Source organism: Apaloderma vittatum, unplaced genomic scaffold (genome assembly GCF_000703405.1).
Source record: "Apaloderma vittatum isolate BGI_N311 unplaced genomic scaffold, ASM70340v1 scaffold5659, whole genome shotgun sequence".
NCBI classification, from domain to species: domain Eukaryota; kingdom Metazoa; phylum Chordata; class Aves; order Trogoniformes; family Trogonidae; genus Apaloderma; species Apaloderma vittatum.
Genome location: NW_009733409.1, coordinates 5430 through 25883, shown reverse-complemented (window position 1 = coordinate 25883; position 20454 = coordinate 5430). Strand labels below are relative to the sequence as shown.

Sequence of the window (20454 nt, the reverse complement as noted above, 5' to 3'; positions counted from 1 at the left end):
AAACAACCAAACCCTAAAAATCTTGCAATTCCTATGGTTACCTGCTATATTGTTCACACGGTATCATTAATGACTGGAGCTCAAGTCTGGGCCTCAAAGTGCAACAGTAGTGCCTTAAATAAAACACTGTCCAAACCCATGATGTATTTTCTGCAGAAAAAGGCCAATGAAGAAACAGGCTCACAAAAAAAAAAAAGCCCCACGATCCACTAAAACCCAGTACTGACACACCTAATAAGGACACAGAAGAGAGAATCACTTTATGGAAAGAACATTTATTTCCGTTTCAAAATCTGCGATCCATAGAAATACAATAAAACCAACACGTACACAAAACTCTTAAAAAACACCCTTTGGTTCAAAGAAATATTTAACATCTAAATCATCTGAGGTACAAAAGGCACGAAGACGAGGCACCAAAATGTAGTGAATCGCCCAGGGCACCGCTTGCCCAGGTGGAAGGAGGATGACAGGAACATGGAAATAACAGCAACCAAAGCACAAGAGTGTGTACAATGCCATTTACTGTCTTTCACAGGTGTTACATGCTCTATTGTCTCTTTTAAAATTATTTCTTTTTTGGTAAAGTGCCAGGACTCTTGGAGAAAAAGATGGATCATTTCTTAGAAATGAACTGGAACAAACAACAGTAGAGAAGGAGACAGAGAAACAGGCCTGCAGCAGGTTGGGTTTCAGTCAACTTCTGTTCTCCCACAAGGTCTTAAGAATTCGTTTCCTCTTTCGTGAAACCATTTGTTTGAAACTGTGGAACAAGGACGTCAGGTTAGTTCACCGCCACGTACTCAGTGTGTGTATCACCACAACCCAGATCGTTACTTTGAGTAAAATCCCATCTCTGGGTCTGAGGATCCCTGCTTACGCTTGCCTACCCATCCAGTGGGAAAAATATAGAAAGATGCAAAGGGCTGGGGCAAAAAGGATCTTCTCAATTGCACAAATGTGATTATCAGAGCAGCGCGTTCTGGGTCTGGTATCATTTGTCAACCGCGATGCTCTGGCACTCCAGGGGAATACTGAGGAGGCTGGGGGAGGCGGGTTTGGGAATGGATGGCATGAAGCTCCAGAAGCTTTTAGCAGTTAGCAGAAATTCCCAGTGTCCAGATATTCACATCAACCTTACCAGGAGCAATCCTTTTCCCAGGTAAAATTATGCTCAAGTTTTCGTAGGAACAGATTTAATTCTAGTCAAGTGATAAGTCATCCTGACACCGATGCACTACACAAGCCCAGTGGCTTTTTTTTTTTTTTTTAATACACACTTAGTGATGTCATTGACACAAATCAAACTCACTAGAAAAGCTAAAGCTGAACGATGCAGCTGCTTAACACTCCGTACCAACGGTGGGAGTTTATTATGGCCAAACGACTCCAGTACTTAAAATGACAACAGCTGGGTTGTCACATGCTATTCTAAGGGTTCAGTATATCACCAGCTTTGCATACACAGGAGCCTTCCTTCAAGTTTTGTTCCTAAAGGAGGATTACTCACCCCATTTGCACCCTACTAGCACTGGACAAGCTGCATGCCTTGTTCTGTAATCCCCCTCACCGCTTCTGAAAAGGTTGTACCAAAACACTGCTGTTCCCTGAAAAGTGAAATCAGATCTGGGTTAGACAAATTCTAGTCCATACAATTATTCAGGTTACAGTAAAGGTGGAGAAAACGCCTATGAGTTTAGCTGCAGGCTCTTACGAAGCACTTTAACACAGGCAAACACTGACAGCACATGAAAAAAAATAGTCCCACTCTATTAATTCTACTCTATTAGTTCTACCTGAACAGAAGTTGGGGGGTTCTTGGTTAGCAATAGCTCTACACCAAAACTGTTCCCGTTACAGATCGTAACCAAAAGGAAGCAGCCCTCCAATCTACAATATCAGCCCTCCCATTAAGTCGCAGAGAAGAGCCCTTCTATAAAATCACAGCAGCTCACTTTGAAATGGATGCAGGATCACCTTGAGGAAGAGATGGTAACAGGAGGAATCAAGCAATACAGACATACTTTACCTTCTTGGGCCATATCGCTGCCCCAAAATCTGGGAAAACCGTCGCTCCTCCAGCTTCTACATCGCTCATCTGAGAAAACAAAGGCCGCAGAGTTCTGTCCATTTGCAATGTTTTTTGTACACGCTAAAACTGAAGCGCCCCAATCCCCAACACGGAGATCTCTGCAGGCAGCACCGCTGAGCAAAGGATTCACTTCAACCAGCAGGAACTGCAAAATTAACAGGACCTGCTAGTGAAGGCTTTTATTTCAGCTGAAGGCTTTTGTTCAGCACTTCATTTAGATTATATGTAATTTACTACACAAACAGTTAGCCATGAAAGGTTGCATGCCTGCGGTGCTAATAAGCTAGTACTCTGGAACAAGGGAGAGGACTTCAGAGTAAAACAGCTTCAAAAGTTTCATTCCAGTTCACGATCCAATTAGGAAAACTAAGTGTCTGTCAAACCACATTATTTCCTCGTAAATTGAAACCATGCCTTTGGAACCGATTTCCATAATTTAGTTTATGCATCTTGGTCAACCACTTCAAAACCTGAACAAACTATGAGCAAACCTCCCTCTCTGTACCGGTTCTACGCTGCTCCCCAGTGATGTTGTGCCACCTCCAGGGCTATCTGCATCTCAAGTTTTAACACACACGGCTGTACCACTCGACAGCAAAGCGGGTATCTTTATGCTTTGCCCTTCTACACTGGTATGAAGTTAACCCTGTTGAATTCATCAGTAATGATGGATTGGCTACAAATTCTAGACTTGATCCAAAACCCACTGAAGGTCCTGGAAACACTCTCATCAAAAGCAAAGTCTTTCTATCGATTTTATTAAGTTTTTGATTAGACTCTAATTAAAGGAACCACATTGGTCATATGCAGCTCCCTCCAAATTTAAACAGTAGAACTACTATTAATGCACTCTCCAGGTCCCCACGGTCTCTGTCCTAACTGAGATTTGTGTTTAAAGCAGATGTTATTACCCCCCTGGTGTCCTCCTGCTCGGTACCTACAATAAAAGGGCATAAGATGCCATAGGTGCACAGGTTTTCGCCCCTTCCAGCTAGAAAGCATCCACATGCAACTCATCAAGTTAATTCCTATCTTAGCAACACAATCACTCTTTTTAGTAAAGGTGTTGGTACATGTATGATACAGTCTACATGGGATACACAAGGGGAAATCGCCTTCGACCACGTACAACTGGCAGAGAATAAAGTGTGGATCTTTCACTCTAAATCAAAGCTCCTTGGCCGGGAAGCAAACAAAATAGATTGAGACAACTTCAAATTAAAGCCTCTTCACAGCCGACTATTTCGCAGCTCCTATCTTCTTCCAGTTCTGGTTTCTGAGATTTATTTCCTCGCCCCACCACATCAACTTGAAAGCATTTCTGGTTCTGCTCTGAGCTGCATTTCACACTCAAAATACCAGCTCAGCCATCACTATTTCATCACAGAATTTTTAATTTAAAGTCATATTGCTCCAAAGTTAGAAGATTAGGGGATTCTAATTACTGATATCACAAGTACAGGTTGATAGATAGTCAGAAGACTCCTGTGAAAACACTGAGCCACTAATAGCAGTGGCAGCAATGTTTCTGGTTCCAGTGTACATGGTCTGGAGGCTGTGCAACGCATGCAAAGAAAACTTTAATTCTGCATTTGTAACGCAGCTGCACCAGGTTTATTAGCTTTGTCTCCTCCTCTTGCCAAAGCGACAGCTAATGCCAGAGTAACTGAGGAACAGTTAATTTGGAGGCTGAGACACCACAGCATCAAGTGCTGTTAAACAGTGGCGGGAGAACGACTGTCTCTGCTGGTCAAGTTCTCAAAGCGCATCACATGAGTTCCCTGAGCACTCGTCTTTAAGAAATAAGTCAAATTCTCCTCTCTTATCAACAGAAATCTTTGACAGGAATTAAGTCAAGATTTCACAGTAGAGGGGCCAAAAGGGGAAGTTGGACTCTCCATTAAAATTTTCCTGCTCTGAGGTTAAATACCACCAGAATTCTCTCAGCTGAGATGGGACAGCACCTGATGCTGCAACAATCACGAAATCCCTACTTCCAGACACCAGGGAATCGCTATGAGTAACCAACCGCACAAGCTGTAAACAAGATGCTGCTGAAGTTACACTCAATGCATAAAGGATCATCATACTTACATAGTTTAAAAAAGTTGCCACACGATTTCCAGTCCCTAACCGCTTGAAAGCATCTGGCTCATCCTTCTATAAAATTAAATGAGAATAACTGCAAACTTCAAGCTCACGGACAGCAGACAAAGAGAGGTACTTACATAGTTAAGAAACGTCGCTAGCCTATTTCCTTCCGATTTGAGTGTGCTGTCAAAGGGTCGCTGTAACAGACAACAACTTTAACCCAAGTTCCAAACAGGCTCACGCCAGAGTTACATACGGGCAGCTCTGCCGAGATCCTTAAGCCCCGTTTAAAGAGTTGGAACAGAAAGGGAACGACTGATACAACGGTAAAGCCGTTACGAACTGCAGCCAGGGCGCGTAACCACATGCACGTGGCACTTGGAGAAGGAGCAGCACTGAAGCAATTCCGAAGGCAGAGTAGAAGCAATGTTTGCAGGGCCTGTGGCACAGATGTTATCCAAGTCAAGTCAAACCCAGGCCATTACTATACAGGACACTGATCTAAAGCCAACAGTGAATACGAAAAACCTGTCTTCAGTGGGCTTTAGGTAACATACCAGATATTGGTAAATGTAGTAGTGACTCAAAGAAATACTGTCAGGAGAAGAGAAAATTGAGAAAACACATTTTTTGCCAACAGGCAGAACTGCAGAAGAGCAATAATGAACTTTGCAAGTGGTTGTCTGTCTAGGACTAAGGACCACATCAAAAAGATCAAATTGTCTTTATTCTATAGGAAGCATTTTGAGTTTCGTTTGTTGAAGCATGAGATCATGCCGGTGCCAGTTTAGAAGCGGAAAGAACATCTAGAATACCAATGTATGTCTCCTCCCTTCAAAACAAAAAAAAAAGCAGCACTGCTAATAGTCAGGAAGTATTTTCAGCCAGGAGACATTAAGGTGCATTTTTCTACATAAAAACAACGTTTAACTTTTAAAGAAAAGAAGAAATCAGTATTAGAAAAGGCAAGCAGCAAGCACAACTGCAGCCACCATCTTTAAGACACGAAAAGAAGAAATCAGTATTAGAAAAGGCAAGGAGCAAGCAAAACTGCAGCCACCATCTTTAAGACATTCAATCTACTTGAAGTATATTTCTAGTAGTAAAAGGTGTTTCCTGAAATGGGTTCATTAAAAACTACAAAAAACCCTCTTAAATCCGCATATGCAAATTCAATCCAAAAGAATGAACCTACAAATACTGAGATATAGGGGACTCCCTGGTTTCTGCCACCACTGCCGAATCCAGATCCAACCACATGTTTCTGAGCTTCAAGAGCAAAAAGGTTTCTCTCATTTTTGAGCAACCAATACACTCTCAAAGCTGTGATACGCAACTGTTCAAGTCTCCCTGTCTGAGAACTGCAAGGGAATGCAAAGCCGCAAGGCTGAGCCGGAGACGGGGAGCCCCGGCAGTGCCGCTGGTAGTTCACAGCTGAAATCTGTGATGCACAGAGAGCCTGGAGGACCAGTCCAAAACTACGGCACATTCTGCGACTGCCTTCGCCTTCACCGATGATCGCAGCCAAGGCGACGTTCCAAGCTGAGCTCTGCCCCAGCTGCCTAATCCAAAAGTCAAGTCCACACTGGCCAAACTGATGGCTGAGGTCCTTGAGTTCAAAGGCTTCGAAGAGAATTTAAGAGCTTTTGCTTGACTCAGGAAACAAAGTAGTATTAAAGTTAACAGGAAAATTCTCTCAACAGGCCAAAGCTAACGAATATGAGCTTCCACAGTGCTGAAGTTCAGGATTTTTATTTTTTCAAACAGTGCTAAATCAGGTGGCTCCAGTTCTGCTCTCAATTATTGGGTTGTGCCCTGGCTGCAGCAATCCCTTCTACCAGGCCAAAACCACTGGGACAGTCTCAATTATGCCAGATCCCATTGAAATGCCACAGTTCTACTGGAAACCAAGGCATCAGATGGATTTTATATTTGAAATTACCAGTCACCACAGCTCCTCGTGCTGAAGAGCACATTTGCAAACTCTTTTAGAGTAACAAGAATCCTCTCCTCTCCTGCCCTGCGGCAAACCAGTGCTGTTACCTGCCAGGTAGAGCCCTCTAGTGCCAAACATGGATCCAGCACCCACCAGCTGCAAGTTCTGCTCACTGCAGAACCTCAACACCTCCTGTCCTCCTCAACAGTCGCCTGACGATCCCCCTTCACACCTCACAGCTGCAGCCACACAGAGGGTTTCACCAGAAGGGCTGTACAAGCCATGAAGCTTTCCCTAACGGCTACTTTTTTGGAGGGAGGAGGAAGGATGTCTTCTCCTCAGCCAACTCTTGCAAAGCACTTCAAAATATCCAAAGGAGGGCTCAGGCAACCTCGCTGAACTCAAAGCCTAATGGAACAATGCAGACTCACAGCCTAGGGCTTGCAGACTTCAGTTGCCAAATAAAGTAATGGAAAGAGCATATTCAAACGCTGCAGGACTATCTTTTGGTGTCTCTGTGCAAGAAACCAAGGTGACAAAGATGAGCAGACAGATATGGTCACTGCTTCCTTGAACTTTCAGCAGAGAAGACAGTGCAAAGGCTTTTCAAGAGTCATAATCCATCCATGCAACAGGGCTATTCATGAAATGTTTTAAACAATTTTAACAGTTTTCCCTCAAAAAAAACTGCTGCCCCCTCCCCATCCCACTGAGAAATAATTGAAATCACAAACTTACCCGAGAAAAATCGAAGTGTGGCTCGTACTGCCCTCCCATTCCATAGTTGGCAACCTACAACGTGGAAAGAAGCAGAAAATACCCACTGAACTGTGAGTGGCTGCTGCAGAAGATAGCACTCGCTCTCAGAAGGCCAAAACATGCTTTGAGAAACAGCATTTTGTGGCAAGATTGTTATCTTCGGCATGCTTCACTTCTCTTTAGATGGCCAGAAATGAAGTACACAGACGAGAAACAACTTAAGTGCTCTCTTTCACAGTTTAAGGGTTTTGCTGAGAATATTTCTCAGTACCACAAGTTTTTCAAGAGCAGCACTCTACTTATCACCACAACAACCCGTTTAACATGAATTAGCAGCAGTAGTTTTACTACACTCTTGCTCCCTCCTCTTCAGAGGAAGGAGACGAGTGCATGTAGTTCTCTAGTACGGGTCGAAACCAGGAGACAGAATCAGATTCTGTGTCACACGTGTATGACCTGCTACACACACATGCCCATCCAGGAACACAGAACAGAGGGCTCAAAGTAGCTTAAAAGCACCACTTTGCCTACTTTATCTGAAGATCACGGCACACGATTTTGTTTCTCTGAGGCTGCACTTAACCTGCCTCCCTGGTTTCTGCAGATAGTAATCAACTGTGCCTCAGTCAGGCTCTAAAATATGAATTCAAGGAGCATGAAGGAAGAGAAACAATAAACTGGCTAAGGTACAGCTTTTCTGGTAGTACCGTACCACTTCCTCTCCCCAGCAGATAGCCAAAGATCAGAATTCCTATGAGGATATAGCAGGAGTATAAAAAAAAAAAATATTTGGGTCTTCAAAAGGTTCAGCTAGGAAGGAGTAAGTGGCAGGCATTACCCCATCGGGTAAGTCACAGCTTCCCCCACAAAGTTATCTTCTAGCTCCTCAATATCTCCTCCCTTCCCTGCTTGGCACACAAAGTGAAAACATCTACCTGCCAGGTGCCTACAGCTAGCAGGAGCTGGGAACACTCCCCTCCTTCATACACACCTCACCTGCTCCGTGTGCTCAGCCAGCAGGCAATCGAGCCCCTAAGGGGGGCTGCTAAGAGCCAGCTCTGCTCTCGCCTGTAGAGGCACCAGATCACCCTGACCAGCAGCAAAATTCTTCCTGGATGAAGTCTGACAGGACAACTGTACCAACCTGCAACAGCTCAGCTGTTTTCACTGTTAACCCTGTGATCTGCTGCATTCGGCGATTCACCTTGGCCACAACAGGGTCATCGTCCTCCTCCAGCCACGAGCTAGGATAAGGGAAGGATCGAAGCGTGTTATTTGGCAATATTAACCACAACCACCCATTTCCCAAGGCCGAAGGATTGTTCTGCCCTCAGATGACTAAAAAGAGCCATTTCCCATGCATTTGTCGTGCAAGCTTTTGCCACATGCAAAGCAGTTCAGGTTTTCAGCTGTAGGTAGCAGATGACAGCTGTTAAGCACAAAAACCTTGAAGCTAAACTCTTCTCTGTGCTTACCTTTTTGACACCCTGTAGCTAGCCACGGTAAGGACACCGGTTTTGGGATCACGTACTGTGGCTCGTGCCAGCTGTGTCAAAAAAATCCCAAGGGGGAAGAAACACATCAACTACAGATTAGGGGAAAAAAAAATTAAATTCTCTCATCTTAACCAAAATAACCACCTGATTTGTCTGACTTCAATACATCCATGGATGAAAGTTATAGCTCCGACCTAGATTTTGTTCAGATTTCACCCCAGAACGGTACCTGCAGAAGCACAAGTGCAATCCACCACCTGCATTTGATCATAGAAAAAGAATCTGACTGGCTGCACAAGCCGTAATATTTATTAAATCCTTGAGTGGTGCCTACTGAACAGGTTGCGAGGGTACTTTTTTTAAACAGCTGGAGTCAATATTAGCAAGAAGGAACAACAGCAGAAGTGAAAAACCTATGAAACCCAAAATCTTGGCAAAGAGAAAATCATTGGGTACTCCGCAAATGTTATCAACCTGCTCCTCCTGTAGACCAAAAAAAACACCCAGCCTCATTCTCAGAGGAAAAACAAGCAAAAACTTTTACAGAATTAGTTACAAATTACAGGGCAGGCAAATCCAGAGTGGTAAAAAACTTCTGAGGACAACTCTCAACACTACTGTGCTCTGATTTTCCAGGTGGAAGATGCCAGGAACATCTAGCTCGGAGCCAGTTCGGGATATGTTACTACATTACAAAGGTAACTGCAAAAGCACCGTTCACCTTTACGTTTTAGGTGGCAAGTACTGCATCATCACCATTAGACCACATCACCATTTCTGTAGGAAATATTTGGTTTTTGGCAAAACTGACGAGGTTTGCTGTGGCGTTAAAGCGACAGGCTACCGCTGGCATAACACGACAGGTCGCTTTGGTTTCATACTTGCAGCTGAGAACAAGAACTGGGACACTCCTTTGACTGTCAGCCTCAGACCACATTTAAATTTAACTCCTGCAAACCACAGCATTTTAAACCATGCCTCCTTCCTTCCTCTTAATTATAGGTCACAGAAAGCCTTTTTATTTGCATACAGTCACTATTTCCTTCATTTCCCCTCAAACAAGCCTCCAGGCAGCCCTACAATCCATGGCAGCTGTCTTGTCCCTACACAAGAGTGCGCGGCACAGCTGTTGCTGTAATTGTGACTCACTGTTCTTCTGCTCCAGATTTCTCCTGCATAAATCACAGCAGAAGGGCCAGGCTGACTGAAGGCTTCACTCGTACAGCGAAGCACAACTTTTAGGATGTGATTTAGCTTCCCAAACTTGTCATCCTGCTGCTGCCATTTGCAAGCCTGCATATGCTTGCTTGATTTCTGCACCCAGCATTTGATTTAAATAAATCATAATTAAAATCAGCCTGACTACCTTCATATCATTCTGCATCTCTTCTCTATTGCAGGGAGCATCCAGAAGTTTGGGACTGTGGTTCTCATACTTTGCAGCAAACCTGTCTAAATGCTCTTCACACCATTAGAGTTAAGAATTTGCTCGACCCTTTCCAGCCAGCCCTGATGTATTGCCTGAAAAGCTGGAACTACTTTTTGCAATTGGAGTAAAAGCAATTGCGTTTCGCAAAACGAGCACGAAAACCAACTTGAACACAGCTACTCTCAATCACGTACAGATGTTGTTTCTCTATAAAACAAAAAGTATTGGCAAGTGTAAACTGCAGATAATGTTAAAGTGCTTGGACCTAGAAGCAGAAATTCCTTGCAAATGCATTTTAGAACAAAGGAAATGCTCATCTTTGAGCTCAAAACTAACATAGAGCTCTGTCTGAAAGCTTCCATGATTGCTAAACTAAAATTTCCTGGCTGAAATGAAGCTCAATTTATTAAGGACCATCTTGTCACAGACTTGCAGTTTCCACTCTTTCAGTACAACTGCAGAATTTAAAGCTATTCCTACAGCTGAGCTACAGACTGATTTAGAAAAAAGAAGCTACAAGAAAACGGATGGGTTTTGTCACTTTTTGTTTTTAATTGAAATTTTTCATTTGAATCTTAAGACTACAATATGTACCTACTCCTACAGATACTGATTCCAGTTCTACACTACATAAACTATATGGAGAATTCCTCTGACATGAGTAACATAAGCAAAACTCAGCAAGCAAGGCTTCAGATCTTTCATAAAACTTTGAAAAAAAAGGAAAACCAAGCAACCAAAAATGAATAGGTGCGTTATTTAGAAAGTGCTTAATTGGATAAAATAAATTGATACACTCTATTTGAAAGTTTCCATTTTATCTAAAGCTCCTGAAGTTTTAAAGTATGAGGTAATAGGAAAAAGTCTCCATTTGTGAAGGTGAGAGTCCTCACCAAGACAGGAGTGTTCTGCCAACACTCCCACAGCTGGTTGGTAATCCCAGAAGTCCAGCTTCACAAACATCCCAAATTATTAATGCTCTTAGGCACCATCGGTTTCTCGATCTGTTTCTAACTAACTACATTTACATTTAGAAATAGATACAGGAAGAATTCGGGACTGGAATTTCAGTACCTTTCATAGCAGTAGCTAGAACAGTGCTAAAATGAACCCTTCATCTACAGAACCAGCACCCCATTGTTTTTTCCTGCTTCTGTTGGGATTTGGGCTTGTCAAAATTCTGAAGTTCAGCTCTGTTTCAAATAGCCACACTCCTATCACTGTAAACTACTCAGTTATCTACCTTTTCAGGTCTAATCCTAAAAGGTTTCTAAGCCAATTATGCAAAGTTCTCAGTAAATAAGTGCAACGATGCATAAATACCTTCAGGAGCCTGAGCTTTATGGTCCTACATCACCAGGCAGTTTCGAAATCGTTCCCCTTAGGCTCACAGCTGCAGTGTATCATCTGTAGTATGAAACCACATCTTTCAAATCCTTTGCCTGGCCTTCGCTAATAGAGATTAAAGCGCAGAATTAGCAATCATTAGTGAGATGGAAGAGGGGAAAATTTACCCTTGGCTTTGCCAGTTGTTTGATTTTCTCAATTTCTTCATCGGACATGACATCATAGTATCGTACAATATGAGGGCTATCCCATTCATCTTCCTCCTTAAAGGGAGCTATGAGCAGATGGGGGTTTCTGTTTCCATCGTGGTACCTACAAAACAGCCTTTTCTGTCTTCGAGGTGTCTGAAACAAGAGGCCAAACAAGGCATCGTTTGCTCAAACACAGTTCACAGATTTAAAACAGGCCAGACAAAAATCAAATTGGGCTTCAATCCACAAACACTGGAAAAGCCATCAGCTGACTAACAAATTCAAGAGGTAAGCATGAGCAATTCTGCAATTTACGGCAAATAAAAAGAACAACGTATGCCACTCAAGATACCACCAAGCAACATCTGAACCTTTAGGAGAGTTAAACCATAATAGCACGTAACTACACAACAGCCAATTCTCAAAAAAAAAAAAGTCTAGTTCTTATAATTAAGACTGTGCAGATGGAACAAATGGATTCCTTCCCCTGCACTGAGAACTAAAGTCTCTGAGAGGTACTGGAGATTGGTTGGTCAAAATACACATCTTTAAGACGCAAAAAGGATTAATGTAATTCTGTAAGTGTGGCAAAGCAGAATTGGCTCTCAGTGGAAAAAACGTCCCAGTGTATCAGTAGAGAAAGCATTTGAATGACTGAACAGACAGACTAAGGAGAGTCAATTCTAAGAGGTACAGATGAGAGCTGTTTCCTCTCTGGGATTAACAGCTAAAGACCAGGAGGCCAAGACACAAGGTACAAATTTCAACCTGGACAGAACCACATTTAGTTTTTTCTGCTTCACAGAAGGCAAAAACAGAAGACGTCCCACCAAGCTTGATCACCCTTAGGCAAAGGCACCAGTCAGGAAGTTCTTGCCTTTCTCTTACCATTTTTACTCCTTCACCTCTGCAAAGGGCCTCATAGATGTCCCGCTCTGGCAAGTAGTCCTGAGGCCTCTCGTAGGCCCCGCTTTGCACCACCGGTTCTGTCGTCGTCGTGGTCTTGTTGATCGACTTCTCTTTCTCCTCCTCCTCTCTCTCCTTCTCCACCAACTTCTCAAAGTACCGCAGGTTGCTGCCTGCTCTCTCATGAGTGCTGTCTTCAGTGGGAGCAAAAACCAGAACCAGTGATTTGGGCAATCTTAAGAACTGTTAATACAACAAGTCCTTGTATTGAGACAGCAATAACTCTCCCCTTCTTAAAGCATTTCCAGGCAACCGAAGGCATTGGCTCCCATCTGCACGGAAAATCAGAGCTGGAAAGTCTGTCTGTACAGAGGGAAAGTAGGCACAGTCTGCAGAGCCCATCTATAGCATTCACCTCTAAATGGTTTAATTGGTTTATATAGGAGTATCCCAGATCACCAGCACCCCTGCACCTACCCTGCAACCTTCAAAGGTTGAACTGTTCTATGATTCTATATGATCAGTGATTCATTAATGACACCGGTACAAATCAATAAACCTCCTCAATAGATCTTTACCCAAAGGAACTAAGAAGGAGCAATTTCCCAAAGTTCACCAACATTTCTGGACAGCAGCACCTAGAACAGCTTCTTTCCCTTCTGGGCCTCCCAAGCTTATTGTGTTTATCTCAGTTAACTAACCCAGAAGGAGGTTAGAGGACTTGTTAGAGCTCAGGCTAATAGTGGCCAGAGAAGGAAGGTGACACCAGAGCAGAGGAAGCTGCTGCTCCCAGAGGGGACTGCCAAGTCTGTTCCACTGTTTGGTGCTAATAAGGATTTGAATTCTGCTATCAGTGCTAAACTCTGTAGCAGAGGGAGCTAGATTCAATACACATTCTTCTTACATTTTAATCTACGTAATTCAGCTCCTGCAGAAATGAGACTGATACATGTTTTTCAATAGAAAGTCTTCACCCACGCTCAGGATGCAGCTAATATCTGAACCAAGAGCCATAGCTGATTAAAAAACCATACAAATACATCACACAGCAGATGTTAACTCTAATTGGGGAGGATAAGCCTTTCCAATGCAGGAAACAAGTAAAGTTGGCTAGGAAGCAATGCATATTTGCTTACTCGAGAGAAAGCTAGAAACAGAAAGAAAAGGAGGTTTTAAGAAAATCAATCTGTTCCGAATAGTCAGAAATAAATACTTTAAGACCTCAGGCAAAATATTCTTCCGGCGCTAAAGAGTGCCTGCGCTGAGGAAGAGAAACATGTGCAGTCAGTAGGACTTTACAGAAGATACAGGGCTCTGCCTAAGCCCACCTGGATCCCCTCTTGAGACACGCCAAGCTCTAACCATCACCAAATACAACATCTCCGTACACCAAAGCAAAGACACAGGTACTGCAGTCAGACACTGGGTCTTTGGGGAAACATGGAATCATTCAGGTTGGAAAAGACCCTTGGGATCATGGAGTCCAATCATTAATAACAGCACGGACTACACGACAGCTTGTTAAAGATACATTTAAGCAGGCTGGGTAATTTTTCCAGGACCTATGTTTATTGCATATCATCTGGCAGAATATCCTTCCAGCCAGCTCACCCATATGGACGTGCCATGACCATTTTTAGCTCTGTTGCTGGCAACACTCCCCAACACGAGAATAGCGGGGTTTTCTTTTTGCTCTTACCAAGGGATATCAGGCGCCTGGTAAGCTCCATGGCTCTGTGTAAATCCCCAAACTGGAAGACAGCATAGCTGAGATAATCTAGGATCTCCACTTTGCTGACTGTTGTATCCTCCCCTTCATCATGCTGTTTTAAGGCTTGTTCCATCCACAGCACGGTGTGATAGTAGTCTCCATCATTGTAAGCAGTCTTCCCCATACCAAAGCAGTCACCTACTGTCAAAGTGGATCTGTATTTTGTTCCTACAACCAAGAAGATAGCTTTAAGCACTCCACACAGAAGCACCTTTGCCTTCAAATACACAGGGCACGTTGAGGAATATCTGTAAATACACTCATCATCCAAAAAGACTTCTAAAAGGCAGCGCTTTGACAATATTTTAGGTTCTGTACCGAACCAATCACCTTTAGAATTAAAGATTACATTTATCGTAATTCTGTGGCATTAATTCCTTTGGAAAGGAGGAGGAATTTAACAGACTACAGCATTAGCTATTGTGTTCGCTGTTGTACACAAAAGCAGAGCAGACCAACAGCTTAAAGGTTTTTACTGAGCCTACAAATTAACATTGTTAGACGACCAGAGAAGCCTGACTACATGCAGAGCTAGCTTGTTTGCTCTTTACTGTAAGCCCTTCCTCAGCAGCAAACATTTATCAGGACTCAGCTGCCAAAACACTGAAGCATCCCAACATATCTTTTCCAAAGCAAAAAACCCCAACCTGTCAACTCCACTTCACAGAAAGAACAGGAGCAAAGCAACTCAGCCAAAGCCTCACTCAAAGACTGCAGCAAACAAGCACAGAGCCAAGCTCTGTGAGAGCCATCAGAACAAGGAATTACGGAGCAGCTCCGCTTGGCTCCTAAGTTATTGGGGTCAGGAAGTACCACCCCTGCTTTTTTGCTTACACAGTAACACAGCACAGGAAAATGTGTCAATCGTGGGGTTTTTGGTATAACGATTATAAAAATCAGCACTTGAAAGTCACACTAATCAAAAAACATCACTTGAGCTGCTCACTGCAGACCATGGTGCCTTGGCTCAGGTGGGAACAACCTCAGTGTTGCTCTCAAAGTGCCAGAGAAGATACCTTCTCAAGCATCCAAGCTGCATGGACTCTCAGTAACGTGGACCTTCCTCACCACTGAAAAAGGACTTCTGGAGAGAGTTCCAGGGTGTCACTACTCCCTTTTAAAGCAGGAGGCCTTTGTGCACTTACCTGGCAAGTTTCCTCTAGAGAGAGTTTCAGGATCCAGTTTGTATGTGTCCTGCAGGCGCATCAGAGCCTTCGCAGCTCCAGTCTCATCTTCCTCAGTTGGAAAAAACTGACGCTGAATTGTAAGATTTGCAATAAAGCCTTTGCAGTAAAAAAGAAAATATGTTACTTCCAGATTATGAATAAACGACACTACCAGATTAACACAGAAAAGGGAACATCTGCTTGGTTTTGGGAATTGAGATTCAAATAAGCCACAGTTAAAGCCTCTTATTAGGCTCTCCAGACATAAAAACTTTGTTTTCCCTCCCATTTCAGGAAATACAGCTCATGAGCCTAAGATAAAGGACAAATAATTAAACCTCTCGGTTTTCTTGTGCCACACAAAATTAATAAAAAACACAACACGAATCTAATAATCTTCCTTTTCCTATAATATCCTTCTGGCACGAAAACTTAATAACTTGCATCAGTTCTCTTGTAACATCCACAGAGACAACTGCAGGTCACAGCACCAGACAATGATTTCAAACTCTGGACTCCAATCTGTAAAGGCACAAAAGCTTTTCACATCTCAGCTCAAGGGACAGAGATCCTGATCCAGGATCCCCTCATTTGGGGTAGGGCCTTACTCAGAGGCTTTTAAACCTGACAAATAAAATCAGGTAACATTTAGAAATAAAATTAAATTCACTACACAAACATATGAAGGCTGCACAGCAGGTTGGTTGGGGGCAATCAGCTGAAAGAAAACCAGCCAGCCATTTAGCAAGCAGAACTAGAAAAGGAAGCCTTTAGAAAAAGAATTAATGACAGAAGTACTCGATAGAATTCAGTATTTTATTTCCATTTAAGATGACTGTGCCAAAAGGCAATAAAAAACTTGGCTGGAAAAAACTGGCAAGTACTTAAACTTTAGCATATGCAGGGTAGAAAGGGAAAACAGGCGGTGTTCTGCCTAAAAAACATAGACTTTTCTCCTGATAAACACAGCCTTTTCTCCCTTGCTTTCAAGGAGTCCAGTAAAAATAAACCCACATTTAACAAAAAAAGGTATGGAAGCAAATTCAGGCAGACACTTTGACAGTATGATGCAAAAGCAAAGATCAGCACTGGAAACATTTGATTTACAGCAGTTTTACAGACAGCAGCTGTACATTACCCTGCTATCAAGGAACTGACTAAACATCCGCCAACTCTTAACACTGGGGCTGATATGAATTCCTTCACCGATTTAGTCTGGGTCTCGTTTTGATTCTGAAACCTTATCTACTGACCAGTGTGGCCAAAAGACAGTGATGGCAAAGAGAAGCAGCAATAGATGAGTTCAGAGCTCATATAAAGGAACTCAAAGCTCAAGACTAGGCATAAAACAGCAGCTGCCAACTCAGCCAACAGCTTTGGTACATCCTGCTCTCCCCTTCTGCCCAAACAGCAAGAACCAAACAAAATCCAGCAGGCCTAGGGCAGGCAACAGCTTCAGCCTTCACTGAGGATGTGTTTCAGTGGCAAGTTTCCCTCGCCTGGGTAACCAGGAAGCGAGAGGCCAGTTATCTGTTCAAATTTCAAACAGAGTTGGCAATAGCTAAACCACAGCTGAGTTTGCAGCTTTCCAGAACACACATAGGAGAAGCAACCATGCCGTAAGGCCACCTCCTGCTATCTCCTCTCCTGGGTTTGTTTAGTCTGGAGAAGAGGAGGCTGAGAGGAGACCTTATTGCCCTCTACAACTACCTAAAAGGAGGCTGTAGTGAGGCTGGTGCTGGTCTCTTCTCTCTAATTACTAATGACAGGACAAGGGGAAATGGCCTCAAGTTGCGTCAGGGTAAGTTTAGATTGGATATTCGGGGGAAGTTCTTTACTGAACGAGTGGTGAGGCACTGGAACAGGCTGCCCAGGGAGGTGGTGGAGTCACCAACCCTGGAGGTGTTTAAAAAAAAAGTAGATCTGGCACTTGAGGCTGTGGTGTAGTGGTTGGGTGTGCTGGGATGAAGGTTGGACTAGATGATCTTCAGAGGTCCCTTCCAACCCCGAACATTCTGTGATTCTGTGAAACTCCTCACCGTTTGTCGTATCCTGCAGCACCAAGTTTTCCAACTCCAGCCAGTCAGTATTTAAACGCTTCACCAGCTTATACGCGTTCACAGGATGTGCCAGATACCCTTCGGGATCAGAGGTTGATTTGCTAGTCAGTACATCCATTTTTTCAGCCCAGCTGGAACGAGAAGGGTACGCCTCAGTCTGAGAACAATTTATGAATGCATGTCTTCCTTCTTAAGTCGTTCTAATTGCACAGCTAGAATCAATTTACTGCTGCTTTCACCACCATCACCAGCTTCCAAGCTCTCAACTTCATGAGGATAAAGCAAAGCACAACTGATTTTTTATTTTTAATTACAATAGTCTTTTTAAAAAGGAATTTGTTTCCCTGCTTACTATTTTAAACTTTACTACAGTGTGCATGTATCTCACTTTAATGAGTCTTAACCATCAACTTCCAGCACACTGCACACAACCCCTGCAAGTGTCATTTATCTATCTCTTACTAAAAATATGAGCATAAATATAACCCAAGAGCCTCTCAGCTTTGTGAAAACTAAACCACAACAGTTTCTAAAATAGCAAAAAAAGTCTAAATGGTATCTGAAGCAGGGCCCCCCCTCTCTGCAGGTTTATCGGAATAAATTACAACCAAGTTACTATCTACAGTCTCGCTGTGATCATCTGCTGAGGAAGTATTAGCAAGGTGTAGCAGCAAAAAGCAATGACAGAGGTGTGGTAGAATTGACCACAGATGAGCCATTTTGTCACTCTTCATTACACAAACCTCTCCCCCTACCTTTTAATCTGAGACAGCTTGTTCTCTTCTGCTCGAATATACTCCTTTAAAGATTGTACCAAGTCTTTCTCTGCATAGATCAGGTCCGTCATTTGACCTAAAACCAGAATATGAGCAACTGTTAACATCAGACCTAGAAAAGTAACAATTTCAAACAGCACAGAAGACAGACCTCAGCTACTCTAGGGCTATCAAACCAACCACAAAGAACAGACAAGTTCAGGGGGTGCACTTCAATGCCTGTAAACCACAAAAATCTATTAAGTACAGGTTTGGTATTCAAATGCTTCAAGGGGGTTTTAAAATTGCAATGGCTCATGTAGCTTTGCTGCGACCCTTCCACTGCCTCTAAAGTACTTCTGGCATTAACAATTGTACGCAAGAATGAAAAGAAAGGTTGGACACTAATACAACTATTGAGTTAGAGCAAGGAAAGAGCCAAATAGTTGTCAAAGCAGCTGTTCTACATATGGATACAGATTAGGTCACACTAATAAATTGTTAGTCTAACCATTGGCATCAAGTAAAATTACAGCTTTTCAATATGAGTAACTATGGAAACACAAGTTAACACTAAGCACAGAGGAATTTCAGACTAATGCTTATAGACACACTCTCTCTCCTGATTGGCATTAGTGGGAATTGCTCGCACGTCAATCCTAATCGCTACAACAAACTTTGCTTTTCAAAGACCCAGCACTGAGAGACCGGATGAGATTTACCGACACAGCCACAGCTTTGGCTTCAGCATTCCAAAATAATCATTAATGAGGCCTGATTAAGCAGATGGAAGTCAGCATGCTGTGCTGCTTTCAGAGTTAGGAAAGGTTCAAAAACAGGTAAGTGTAAAGAAGAGACGACCCTTCCCAGTAACTCTGTACTAAAAGCTACTTCAGTTGGGAAAAGAGAGCACCCAATAATACTGTTCAGTCACCTCCAGAGCACAGGAGCATGTGCTGGAGGTGGTAGTGAAGCACAATTCTGCCTTGCCCTGGCTGAGCTGTGCCACACAGTGGTGCAAAAGAAACCACGGGGAGTTTTCAGTTTTACCATCCAGAAACACAGCTCCAGCATATTCTGGAGAACAGCCAGTTGTAGTTAATCAACCCCCAATATCCCTATGGGAGGGAACTCCCCACAGGAAAGCATTAGACCGAGTCACAGCTGAGAACACAGCTTGTGCTCGTTTAAAGGCTCTACCACAATCACATCTGGTTGTACCACAGCTATTAGAATACAAGAATTAAGTTGTCTTAAAAATCAATCTATTTTCAGGATTTATAACAATGTGAATTTTTCAGGAATTACCCAGGTCTTACAAAACACACATAAAATAAGGGGAATAGTAATTTTTCCCCTCTGATCCCTAACTCCAGCTTTTTGAGAGGACAGGAGAATTCAGGTTCTGTGAAATAAAGTATTTCACCCCTCTGTCACTTAAAATGTCTTCATAAACCCAAAATTCAGAACTAGGCTTTTTAGCATTAGGTTTGTGCTGTGTTCAAGATGACAACAGGTGCACAATTTTTAATAAAACATCAGCACTGTCTTATTTGACTGACAGAGTCCCCAGAGAAACGTGGATCATGTCAGTCACAACACGCTAAGTTACCCAACCACAAGTAAGTTGCACTGATGCAAGATTTGTAGAATAGCATCAAGAATGCAGAAAAGCAGCTTTTCCAATGCAGACAGTGCTTGATGGGGTCATATGAGAAAAGCCACGTGCTTCAGCTGTGAACTTTGACAGTTTTGGCAATCACATAAAGTACGTGACAACATCATGCACTGGTGCTTTCCATACCTATGGAGGTGAAGAACTCGGCTCCTGTGCACCTGATTGAGAAAATACAGGTAAAGAACACCAACTGCAGCCAGGGCTTCATCTTCCCAATAGCTCAAAACTGTAACAAATTAAAAGGAAAAGGAGGAATAAAAATTATTAACTTACTTGTGAGGAAAAAAAACCAACAAGACTTTAACCTTCTTCAGTCATTTCACCTTCATGAAAATTATTTAGGCCCTTGAAAGACCTAATTCTAAACAGTAAAGCTGGAAAAGTCATCACCATCAACCACAGGAGCTGCTACTTAACAGTTTCAAATGCCATCTGCTACACTCTGAGATTTACACAGAAGACACATGGCAGCAATGGAAGCAATATATTGGCCACTGAGACAGTGAGAACAAGATCTTCTGCAAGGGCAGCCCAATGCCTTCCACGTTATGCACAATTACAGCTGGAAAATAGAGTATACAAAGTGGTCTTATATTCCAATAATAATAAAAGTCCAAATTGAGTGGTCAGCCTTGTAGCACACTGTGAAACTCAGCTATATAAAAACTGCCTAGAAAGATAAACAGTAAGAAAGCCAAAAACAGAAATACAGAGAAATATAGCTGTTTGCAGTGTGGAAGTGGCAGCGGCGGTTGGAAAAGTTGAAAGTGAAGTTTC

At 42.8% G+C, this 20454-nt stretch overlaps 1 protein-coding gene across 1 annotated transcript; it reads right to left on the bottom strand.

The window, feature by feature from the left end:
• Nucleotides 1-481: 481 nt before the first annotated feature.
• Nucleotides 482-19885, bottom strand: P4HA2 (prolyl 4-hydroxylase, alpha polypeptide II). Its single transcript, XM_009875872.1, has 14 exons — nt 19804-19885; nt 18000-18096; nt 17224-17375; nt 15164-15301; nt 13947-14186; nt 12230-12441; nt 11318-11494; nt 8354-8424; nt 8023-8122; nt 6858-6911; nt 4321-4380; nt 2030-2098; nt 1511-1607; nt 482-763 (listed from the first exon to the last, which is right to left on the bottom strand). Exons 1-14 carry the CDS (start codon nt 19883-19885, stop codon nt 693-695), a joined length of 1620 nt encoding a protein of 539 aa, XP_009874174.1. The 3' UTR covers nt 482-692.
• Nucleotides 19886-20454: the final 569 nt, after the last annotated feature.

Excerpts from the sequence above, each read along its gene's own strand:
- P4HA2 (XM_009875872.1), bottom strand. The coding sequence starts at position 19,885 with ATGAAGCCCTGGCTGCAGTTGGTGTTCTTTACCTGTATTTTCTCAATC. Across the intron at positions 11,495-12,229 it reads GAGGTGAAGGAGTAAAAATG|ACACCTCGAAGACAGAAAAG; the intron begins GTAAGAGAAAGG and ends CTCTTGTTTCAG. Across the intron at positions 8,425-11,317 it reads AACAACTGGCAAAGCCAAGG|CTGGCACGAGCCACAGTACG; the intron begins GTAAATTTTCCC and ends TTTTTGACACAG.